The 11,839-nt window shown below is 40.2% G+C and overlaps 1 protein-coding gene across 1 annotated transcript; it reads left to right on the top strand.

Annotated features, from left to right (window-relative positions):
- The first annotated feature begins 1,236 nt into the window (after positions 1-1,236).
- On the top strand, positions 1,237-11,606 carry gclm (glutamate-cysteine ligase, modifier subunit). Its single transcript, XM_037698109.1, has 7 exons — positions 1,237-1,586; positions 2,949-3,011; positions 6,681-6,765; positions 8,511-8,567; positions 8,660-8,862; positions 8,981-9,095; positions 10,621-11,606. The coding sequence occupies exons 1-7, from the start codon at positions 1,458-1,460 to the stop codon at positions 10,788-10,790; spliced, it is 822 nt and encodes a 273-aa protein (XP_037554037.1). The 5' UTR covers positions 1,237-1,457; the 3' UTR covers positions 10,791-11,606.
- Positions 11,607-11,839: the final 233 nt, after the last annotated feature.

Below are 11,839 nucleotides of genomic sequence, written 5' to 3'. Positions count from 1 at the left end.
AAACACATTTTATTTATATGCAATAGATGTTCTTATTGTGATCTGTAATAAAGTTTTGAAACATTTTTACAAAGGAGTTTGTGTTTATCCAAATATAATTCAAATTTGACAAATTGAATGTATAAATGACGTCTGTTGTTGTGAAGCTTTCAAATTCTACCTGTAAATTAAAAGCATTGTATTCCTTGAATTAACCACCTTTCATGCCATAGTTTTAAGATAAAATAATCTTATGCTGAGAAATGACAGATTTGTGCCCTTGAACAAACAGTATGCACCATCTCATGCGCTGTTGACAGATGCCACTCATGTTGTGAATGACTCACATCAAATTTGAGCTCAGTAGTTGTAAGACTGACTGAGTTAAATAGTTTTTGTTTTGGATAATAATTAGCTGTGGTGGTCATCTTCAACTGCACTGACTTCAAAAGGTAATCAGCTCTAGATGTATATAAAAGTATTGCTTTCTGAAGATTTCATTTAAACTTGTTCAGTGGTTAATGAGATATTTTGTTAACAGACAGTGATTCACTCAAATAAATACATTTTAAGCAAAGATCTTGTGCAAGAATTGCACTTTGCATGTTTTGTGTTTCATGTGAATAACTCAACTACAACCACAACAAATCTGTCCTGTCTGACTTGGTGGTCGAGCCCCCTGAGTGCACTTGCTTTTTTTTTTTTTTAGTTAGTTTGCAGCGTTTTTTACTTGCAGTTGTTTTAGTGTTTGTGTGTGTGTTTGGTAATTGCAGAACTTATTTGCATCGTTTATTGTTGTGCTTCTTCTTTCTTTCTGTGATTGCAGATATTTTCTTTTGCATCGTTTTTCTGTTGCATTTTATTTTATTTATTTATTCCTTGAGTTTGCATCTTTCGCGTGTTTTTGCAGCGCGTTTTGCCATTTGCTGTGCATTTAGCTGTTTGCAGCTCGTTTACACCTGTCGGCCACCGTAAAAAGGTAATCAGATTTAGAGGTACATTACGTGATTAATTTCTTAGAATTTCAATAAAATTCGTCCAGTAGTTCGTGAGATATTTGGCTAACAAACACACCATTGACGTGTATCGTAGTACGTACTTCGTCGAAGCAACTCCATGACTTTTCTGGTTCAGCTTTACAAAATAATAACAAAGCCGTCATCGCCCTCTGGTGGCCGAACGCGAGCGGTGCACATGATCTAACCACACCTCCAAGTGGGCGTGACCAACACCGGTTTACAGTTTCGCTTCTGCTTCAGCTACACGGATTACGCACACACACATATACACGCACGCACGCACACACACACAAACACACACAAGTGAGTGAATGTGAATGCAAGTCATCCTGACTACAGCACTTTATCTACAGCAGGACCTTCAGTCTTTAAATCCAGCAGCTACAACCACAGCAGCAGCTGTGTTTAGCCGAAGCAAACTCATTTAGCATCTTGTTAGCGTTAGCAGCCGAAAACCACATGGATACCAACACAAACAACGCCGAGGCGAGGCTGCTGCTGAGCCAAGCCAAGACCCTCCGGTTCCACACCGGAAATTTAGTCAACCGAAGTCGGATGAAGAAGTGTCCGAGTTCGCCCAGCGAGGAGGTAATAAATAATTAGGCAAATAAAATATTGGAGTTAGCCACATTGTGTCATCGTGTGTAGCCTGTTAGCTTAGCATACAACAACAAGTCAGGCTGCCCTGCTGAACATTTAACTGTGCTTCTCTGATATTAATTATTAAGTGCTGTGTAACGAGACAATACTGACAGAAAAACGTCTCAAACTGTTGTTGACAGATGTCACGCAGCTCAACAGCTTCACTTTATGTGAAAGACTTCAGGCTGCAGTCAGCACGTGATGGATTATTGTTGTTGTTGTTTTGATATGAGGGTTCATGTGGACTGTAAACATCAAGGTGTAGTTTGTCATCTACTGGTAAATGATTCACTGTGCTCACTAACGCAGGCAAGAGCTCAAAATATCATAAAAATTCCACATATCAGTCAGGTTTACTATCAACTGATTTATTATCTAATATTTCATTGGATAAGAGACATAAAATAATTGTCACATCCTCAGATTGCTTTAATTTGCATGAAAGCCTTAATCATCAGGTGTGAGAAGCAGCAACTAGTTGATGTTTAATGAATAACTTCTGTAGTTGACCCATTAACAAAGAAGTTGTCAAAGTTGTCTTTTAGCTCATTTATTAAATCTGAAGACCAGTTCTTCTGGCTCTGACAAGCTTATTGTAGTTCTTTATATGTCTGTTTACATATAGGGTTTGGTTAAAAATGACGTATAGCTTTTTTTTTTTTTTTTAATACTAAGCATGATTGTGTTTTTAGGCTGACCTAACCTTTGTCCAAAGTTGGTCTTGTAAATTATACCAGCAGCAGCTATCAAGAGCAAAGGTTTGTCTGTGTTCAAACAGTGACACGGCTTTTGATCAGTAATAAATCAAACGTTGAACATATTTGCAACACAAATTAATTTACAGAAGCATGCATTTGCACTGCACACACCACAGTTTTAATTCTTTGACTGTTCATTCTGTCTGATTTGACACGAGTATTACGTTAGAGCTGAGGTTTGTGATCGTTACATCGTTACATTTTGAAACTTGTAGCATTCCTTGTTACTTCAAGGCGGCCGGTTTTCTTGTTCTATGAGTAAAACCTGTTTATGTTATTTTTAATAGTATGGCTCATCTGTTAGCTCCCAGGGTGACTGATGCTATCATACAGTACTTCTGTTTATTTTCAGCTGTGGTCCTTCATAAGGTCATGGCATGTTCATTTTAATATTTTATTTGTTTAAATTTTTATAAGACAGATGAAGGCCAAAGAGGAGATCGTTAGGGTGAGATGGAGAGGATGACTCGCTGTGGCGACCCCTGAAGAGGGAAAAGCCGAAAGAAGAAGTGAAGGAGTTTGTTTACATTTTTACAAAATTGTTTTACAGCTTCGAGACTGCATTCAAGCCACACTGAGTGACTGGTTGTCCTCACCAAAACTGCCAGCTACGGTGAGTAGAAGGCTTTTATTTTAATAATTGCATTTAATGTTTTGACTGAATGGTTTTTCACAATAAAAGACAGTGTTTTAGGTGAGCCTCCATCAGGGCAAAAGTAAGTGTCTCATGACCCTGAGAAATGTTAAATGATCAGGCCAGCAGCACATGAACAAGTTGTTCTGTAACGGGCTACTATGCTCTCGGCCCGTTGGATTCCTGTGTTTGTTAAAGTCAAACAACTTCATTGATGGACATCAAAGGAAGCTTGTAGTCTTTATGAAAAGAAGCTGTCATAGTGAATGTTCATGCTGCGCTGCCTGCCAGAGGCGCCATTCCAAATGTGCGTGAGGTTACCAGTAGCTTTTTGTTTTGAGATTCTTGTCAAAAGTTCAACTACCGTTGTGTTAAATAAACTATTCTGTAAAAGCTGAATTCAAAATTAGATGAGCTGCAGGATCCACAGAGCTGAACGTCGAGTCATGAGCTTGTTCCTGCCCTGGCTGTTTGCTTGACTCGGCTAATCTCCTTCATCGCCCACCAGCAGTAACCAGAGAGAAAGGAAGATTGCATGGTTGATGCGAGGGGTCTTAGACTTAGATCAGGCGTTTTTTTGTTCAATTTGTCATCTTTGTTTGCAGGTGTGTAGTGAAGCAATGTGTGTAACATTTCGTTAAGCAGAGCTTAGAGCCTAACTCCATTGAACCCCTTAAACCTCTTTAATGGGTTTAAATTTGAAGCCCCCTTTTAGACATGCACTGTTTTCTAAGAAACGACTGAATGAGTTGTTGTTTAAATGAAAAATACATACTGTATTTTTTGCCCTATAAGTTGCAGTTTTTTTGCATTATTTGCATGCCCTGCGACTTATAGGCCGAAGTGACGTATTTATGATTTTTTTTCCCATATTTATAAAACAATTTTTGGCTGAGATATGACCGTTTTCATTCATTCTGACTAGAAAAAAAATGAACACTACCATTTTCAGCCGCTAGATGGCACTCGAGTAGAGTGGCATGCCGTTGTATCATGTAATAGGTAAAAGTGGCTATTATTGACAAATTCAAAAAAGTTCAAGACAAAAACAATAAAGTATAAAGTATAATAAATAATTATACTTTATTGTTTTTGTCTTGAACTTTTTTAAATTCACCATGTCCTGGATGACTGAGAATCTTCACCAGTTATTAATGACACAATTGGCTTGCCATAGCCTCCCACCTTCGTTCTGCTCGCTGCTTGGAGCAGCCGTCAAACCAGCTGCACCGCCCTGGCGAAATGCAGCTGATTTGACCATTAAAGTGCATTTATTAAGTAAAACTTCAACTGAGACACACATTTGCTATAATGTCGAGCAAACAAATAATTGTTTTGGTGCTTGTCTTGTTAAAATTTTAAGAAATTTGCAGCGTTCCTCCTTCCATTTTCACTCCCTGTCTGCGAAGGAGTACTGAGACAAAAAAATGCTTTTGAAATACAGCTGATTTGACTGTTAAAGTCCTTTTATTAAGCAAATGTTGGACTGAGACACACCTTTACTTTAAAATTGAACAAACTAATAATTGTTTTTAAGTGTTAATCTTGTTAAATTCTTGTTAAAGTCCTCCTGTGCATGCTCGATTTTTGGCACAACACCGGCCCACATTTCCGGGTTGTCAGCGGTGACGCATAATAGATGCAACGTATATGGAAAAGCGACATATTTATGGATTTTTTCCACTTTATTAGACATATTTGGACTGATGCGACTTATAGGGCGGAGCGACGTTTACGGTGGAAAATATGGTAATCATTATTTGATATTTTATTTGCTGTCTAAAGTTGTACAAAGGGAAACTGTCATTACTGAAACTAACTGAGCAGTGAAATGCCCCTTTAATTTGGGGTGTATTTCAGTTTGGTGGTATTCTTACCTCTTTCTTGGTGTGGATTTTGATTTTCTGCCATTTTTATTAAACAGGACAAGCAGTGTGGGGGCGTTAGTTTCACTGGTTTCAGTAGAAAATGTCAGTCACATTTTACAGAAATTTCACTCACTAAAAAAATTTTTACAATGAGAATTCTGTTGTCATGATGCACATTAAGTGGCACCACAACACACACACAGGGTCACGCTGCAGGGTGCACATGAACATCACGATCTGTGTTGACTTCACCACAGTTTCCTATCTTATAAAAAGTCGCTGTAAGAGTCTGTTTGAAAAGTCTGAAATAACCCCAGTTTATTTAAGGACTCCTGTAGAGCTGGTCCTTTACTGACTCACCCAGGTTAAAGATCCAGATCCTCACACTGAATCAGGACTCACGGGTCTGAGGTCTAAATTAACCTGGATCCTGCATGTCCTCTGGCAGACTGCCAGTTCCACGAGTTGGCAAACTCACCGGAAAAAAAGCAGCCAAATCACAGAAAATGCTGCTGACCCAGACAAGTCGGTCCATGTGGGTTAATATGACTCAAGTCAACCAAGTGAGTGATTCAGATTAACCTGAATCCATGAAGTGAACTGGATTTATCAACTCTGTCAGCAGATGGCAGAGTTGCACCAATTGTGGGGAATTAACATTTTAATGCTTTTTTTATTGTTGGACTCCGTGTTCCAGTGAATACGTTTGTAAATCCAGTGAATGAACTGGCTGTTCTATTCACTGTTCTAAATGTTCCTGTAGAGAGCAAGAACCCATCCCCAAAAATAAAACAAGAGGCCAGACGCTGTTCAGTGTTTGAAGATAATTTTTTTAAAGGCTCGCAAAACTAAAATAAAAAAAATAAAAAAATACAGGGCACTGGTGTTTTTTATTGAACATCTCACAAAAAGAAATGGTAAAATTGCACGCCAAGCAAAATATGTGAGGAAATAAAAACAAATTCAGGAAATAAGGACAAGGGACTGTAGTGACGCCAAGAACAAGCTGGGGTTCTTGTGTACAGTACTTACTATTGGAGATCTTTTTATTTATACTCTTCAAAATTAGGAAAGAGTGAAACCTGTTAACTGAGTATAATGTAAGTCAATGTGATGTTGAAATCACTCATAATTACCATTTGGCATTGCTTTATTTTGACAAAGCAACCATTCTGTAGTAATATGGTAATAGTAAATTAAATGTGTTAGTGATGCACAGTATTTGATTTTTGGCCGATATGTTATAACTTATTTGGCCAATAACCTATGGTCATGAGCTTTGGGTCGTGACCGAAAGAATGAGATCTCAGATACAAGCGACCAAAATGAGTTTTCTCCGCAGGGTGTCTGGGCTCTCCCTTAGAGATAGGGTGAGAAGCTCGATCATCCGAGAGGGACTCAGAGTAGAGCCGCTGCTTCTCCACGTCGAGAGGAGCCAGTTGAGGTGGCTCGGGCATCTGGTTAGGATGCCTCCTGGACGCCTCCCTGGTGAGGTGTTCCAGGCACGTCCCACTGGGAGGAGACCCAGAGGAAGACCCAGGACACGCTGGAGGGACTATGTTTCTCGGCTGGCCTGGGAACGTCTTGGGATTCCCCTGGAGGAGCTGGACCAAGTGGCTGAGGAGAGGGAAGTCTGACCCTCCCTACTTAGGCTGCTACCCCCGCGACCCAATCCCGGATAAGCAGAAGAGAATGGATGGATGGATGATTACATAAATAATTTTAGATGGGTTAGTAATTTTATCATCACATCTCTGACTGGAGAATGTTTATCCTGCAGGACTTTCCAGATACTTTGGACTGCTCCATCCCTGAGGTCACAGATGCCATCACACCTGAAGAACGAGAGGAAGTGAAGGTTTCAGGTCAGTCCTGCTTTGTGTATTTTTTTAAGATGTGGGTAACTGAAAATGTAATGTTCTTATTGGGTCAGTAAGTTATGTCTCGACTCTTTCTGTCAAACTTAGCCCATCCCAAAGCAGTTTCCAGCACATCCAGAAAGTATTCACAGCGCTGCACGTTCTCCACTTTTTATGTTACAGCCTTATTCCAAATTGTATTAAATTAATCTCTTTCCTCAAAAGTCTACACAATACACCATTATGATGATGTGAAAAAATATATTTGGAGATTTTTGCAAATTTATCAAAAATGGAAAACAAAAAAAAAATCACATTTACGTATGTATTCACAGCCTTTGTCATGAAGCTCAAAGTTGAGCTCAGATGTGTTCTGTTACCACTGATTATTCTTGAGATGTTTCTACGAGTCCACCTGTGGTAAAATCAGTTGATTGGACTTGATTTGGAAAGGCTCACCTGTCTACATAAGGTCCCACAGCTGACGGTGCACGTCAGAGCACAAACACCAAGCATGAAGTCAAAGTCACTGTGTTGAGGCACAAATCTGGAGAAGGATACAGAAAATGTTCTGCTGCTTTGAAGGTTCCACTGAGGACAAGTGGAAGAAGTTTGGAATCACCAGGACTCTTCCTAGAGCTGGCCTTCTGCCTAAACTGAGTGATCGGGAGAGAAGGACCTTAGTCAGGGAGGTGACCAAGAACCTGATGGTCACTCTGTCGGAGAGAGGAGAACCTTCCAGAAGGACAACCATCTCTGCAGTAATCCATCAATCAGGCTTGTATGGTAGAGTGTCCAGATGAAAGCCACTCTAATAAAAGGCACATGGCCAAGAACTCAAGAACTTTTTTTTTCCTCCCTGGCTCTCATCGAGGTGGCTGCTTCTGTCTTTCCCCGTGTTTCCTTCCTCCTGCTCTGCTCTCTGTGTGTCTGAAGTGCCTGGTTCACATCTCCTGAACGTAAATTAAGAAGATTATGGATCTGGTATCTTGGACGTTCAACTCTATTGATAAGATTTTTTCATCAAAGTGACAAGATCCTGGAGAACCGGCGTGTCCAGCTGAGACGCACGCTGTGGGGTATGTCATGGATCTGTGGGGAGTGTGGCAGCTGATGTGCCTCTCAGTTCTGTCTCAGGAGGATGTTGAAGACGTTTACATATTTGGATTTATGATAGCAGGGACTCTGCTTTTTGGCATTGGTGGGGCTCTGTTTTATCGTCTATTAAAGAAGACTTCGGCAGCAGTTTTGGCCATGGAAAAGCTTCTGAGTCAATGTGAAGGTTTGGTCCGTGCTGTAAGAACTCTAAATCAACTGGTTTACGAGCTAAACCATAAGGTGGAGGCAATTTATGAGAATCGCAGGCCACCTGCGGCTTCTGGGACTCGTCAGCATGGTGGGTTCAACCTTGAGGGAGACTCGTAGCATGGCTCAATGGAATGGAATCCCACAATTAGGCTATTTTGGAACCAGAACGTCCAGATGGACTCAAGGCTCAAGAAAAAAAATCTGTCTGCCTGAAGAAAAATAACAATCAATCTTATCTGAATCTGACTCCCGATGGCCTCGGAATGGGCCGGCTATCAAATTTCTCCTGGGTTATGGGTAACCAAGGACAAAAGCTTCATCTATCGATTTATTTGCCAGACATCCAACTGAACGTTGTGTAAAAACCGTTCCCGAATCCAGCGCTCTAATCTAACCGGGGTATGTGGAGGATGACATTCTGATAGGTCCTGTGTTTTTTGCAGTTAAGCTCTTTCTGTGTGAGCCGGCTCAGTCTGCCATCAAAGATGCAGTGGAGATGGGTGAGCTTATCATAAAAATGCACTTTCTAAACATCACAACAAAAATCATCAAATCTCAGAGTGAAACAGCCATGTTTGCTTCTCACCTGCAGCTTGCCAGATGCTGGCTGTTTCCCAGCTCGACTCTGTTATCATAGCGCCACCTTGGCCTCTGGAGGGTGACGGCCAGACTCTGACTCATCTGCAGCCAGCATGGGAGAAGCTGGAGGCTCTGGTCAGGAGCCAGAAGATTGTGGCCATCGGTACGTCTGATCTGGACAAAGATCTGCTGGAGCAGCTCTACAACTGGGCTCAGGTTGGTGAGATTCTTGTGCATTTGGGCTGTGATCCATTATCTGTAGTGGAAACTCATAATCAGAGCAGTGAAAGGTCTAAAGAGTGGGGATCCATCACCTTTCCTGTATTTTAACCAGGTGAAGCCCAGCAGTAATCAGGTCAACCTGGCCTCCTGCTGTGTGATGCCTCCTGACCTGACAGCTTTTGCAAAAGAGTTTGACATCCAGCTGCTCACGCACAACGACCCTAAAGGTGAACACTCGTTTTATCTTACTGCAGTCCACACTAATTTAGAAACAACTTTGAAGCTGACATTAAAACAAACTGAGAAAAGACAAGAAATTAGTGTGATTCCCTGTGAATCACTGATGCAGCCGTTATTTTGGACTTGCCATTAACAGAGTCCCAGACTCACTCTCTTCATTATTGGGAAGTTTTATTCATCTCCAATTATCATATTTAAAATAATTGCGCACATGCATACCGTAATTCCGCCGTACACGTTGCACCGCCCCATAATTCACATCGGTCCAAATTTAGCTAACAAAGTGGAAAAATCATAAATACGTTGTTTTGCCGTATACGTCGCATCTAATATGTCACCGCTAACGCGTCGCGTTTATGTGTCAACGCTGACAACCTGGAAATGTGGGCTGAATAAATGTTATTTTGCATTTTATCATGTAATACCTTTTACTTCATCCCATAAAACAATAAAATGATTAAAAGGCATTTTATATCATTTTTATGACCACTTTTAGATATTACCTCTTCCACACCTTTTCTGAAATTATTAGCTTTGTTAATTGTAGCCTTTTTAGCATTTTGCAACATTTCAATTTTTTTCACTAGTTAACTTAACAGTGCGCTTTGTCTGGCACGCCCAGTGCTCACATTTGAACCATCAGCAGTTTCAATGTCTGTAAGTCATGAGCAGCTCCACTAGTTGTCTCTCCCACTATCCGTATTCTCGGTTGTAATGGACAGAAAAGTCTTTCTTTTTGGTTACCAAGTGTGGATTTACACCCCAAACCCATGTGCACACATAATTAAGCCATGGCCATTGACCATTCATGCCTCGATTCACAGAATTAGTAATGATCAGTATCCTAATCAGTCCCACTAACACTGAAGTTGCAGCCTGGTGTCCTTTCCACATTCTGTTGTCCTTAATTTATCAACCTGCTGGTTCCACCGTCCGTCCTCTGCAGCACCTCCGGTGGACGCAGGTGTCTCCTCAGCACTCAGGGACAGGCGATGCGTTACAGCACGCACAAGTTCTTTTAATTCCAATGAAAGGGAATTGTCTTATTACTTTCCTGGGCAGTTTTCACTGTGAATCACTGATGCAGCCATTAAAGGATTTTGACTTGCTGTAGGCAGAGTCCCTGACTCGCTTTCTTTATTATCTATGAGTTTTATTTATCTCCAATTATCATATTTATTTCTAACATTATTGAGCACATGCGTACTGTCCAACAACAATATGCCTTCTGGACTACACATCGGTCCTAAACACAACTCAAATCATGAACCACCCACAAACAAGTGCATTAAATCACAACAATACTCGATAGATTCTCATAAACTTCTTTAGTCAAGACCGATGTTTCATGTTTACTCTGTTCTTATTGAGATAATGAAAGTAACTTGGTGAGGAAATGTTCATTAATAGTTCAATTGCTCTTCTGTGATTTGTTTCAGAGTAAAATCATATTACGTATTGTGGATTGTCTTTTCTTACTGTAGGTATTTATTTATTTTTTGTCCCACTCAGAGTTGATGTCAGTAGCCACATTCCAGGAGGCAGTGCAGGAGGCCGTGCATGACCTGAAGGTCGCTGACTGGAGGCTGGAGTGGGTCCTCCGTTACTCAGTCATCGTCAAGAGCAGGGGCATCATCAAGGCTAAGGGCTACCTCGTCAGCGCGAGCAGGGCGAGCCCTTAGCACTCAAAGACGCGTGGATGAAGCCATTTTTATATTTTCATTCTCACACAGCACTCAATGATACAGCTCTGCGTAATGGAAGCTGCTAGTTTTGAAATCTTGTATCGTTTTATCTTCTGATATTTTCACATCTTCCACATCTGTGATTTAATGTGCAACAGGTCAGGTAGTTATCATCTCAGTGAGATCAGAAATAGATCAACTTCTGTGTCAGTGTCATGAGATTCATAAAATCACTTAGGTGACTAGCACTGTGTGAGCAGTACACTAGCGGCCATGTTAAAGCACAGCAGAAGCTAATAAAAAAATTGTCTGCTTAGCTTTGGTTAGTTGAAAGTGATTTAACTGTGTTTTGACAATGTGCCTCTGTTGCTCATGTTTTCACTGTACTGGTCCAAATCAAAACAGATTCTGGTGGTAAATCTGTTTTTGAAAGAACCAAAGTTAGTCAAAATTTTTAAAATATAATTTTAAGACATTAAATAGGGAATACAGTTGTCTTTTATACATGCATGTTGAATTTGCTTTATAACATTCCTGTACTTTTTAAAGTAATGCACCATCTGAAGCCCAGTATTTTTTTTTTTTTTCTGTTGCAGACTGGATATCTAATTTAAATTCATAATTTTGACTGTACTGTTTGAAGGTGCATCATGTTTACATCCTGATGCCCACAAGATTAGTCTGAAAGAAGAGAGAGAGCTATTTTAACAAGTTATTGTAATTTATATGTTGTAAAAACAGCACTGGAAACTCCTCAGAAAGATGTAGATCTAATATGTTTGATGGAAAAAGATATTTTTTAAATGCAAGTGTTAGACAGGGTCCAAGCCTCTGTTGTACTATTTAAAATGCCATGTATGTATATGATGATTTGGCTTTAATAAAATTTATGTTTGTTTGACTCTGTCTCGCAGTGAACCAAAATAAATTCATATGTTAAAACTTAAGTACGAGAATCCCAAGCATTGAACTTGAAATTAGAAAAATAAAAACTTGAGTCTAGGTATCGGATTCGTGTTTGGGTTGTTCGGCTTCTCACTATCGAT

The sequence above is a fragment of the Nematolebias whitei genome, chromosome 3 (genome assembly GCF_014905685.2).
Source record: "Nematolebias whitei isolate Nwh7 chromosome 3, NemWhi1, whole genome shotgun sequence".
In the NCBI taxonomy this organism is placed as follows: Eukaryota; Metazoa; Chordata; class Actinopteri; order Cyprinodontiformes; family Rivulidae; genus Nematolebias; species Nematolebias whitei.
Note: the sequence above shows the minus strand (reverse complement) of the source record. Positions and strands in the feature narration are given on the sequence as shown.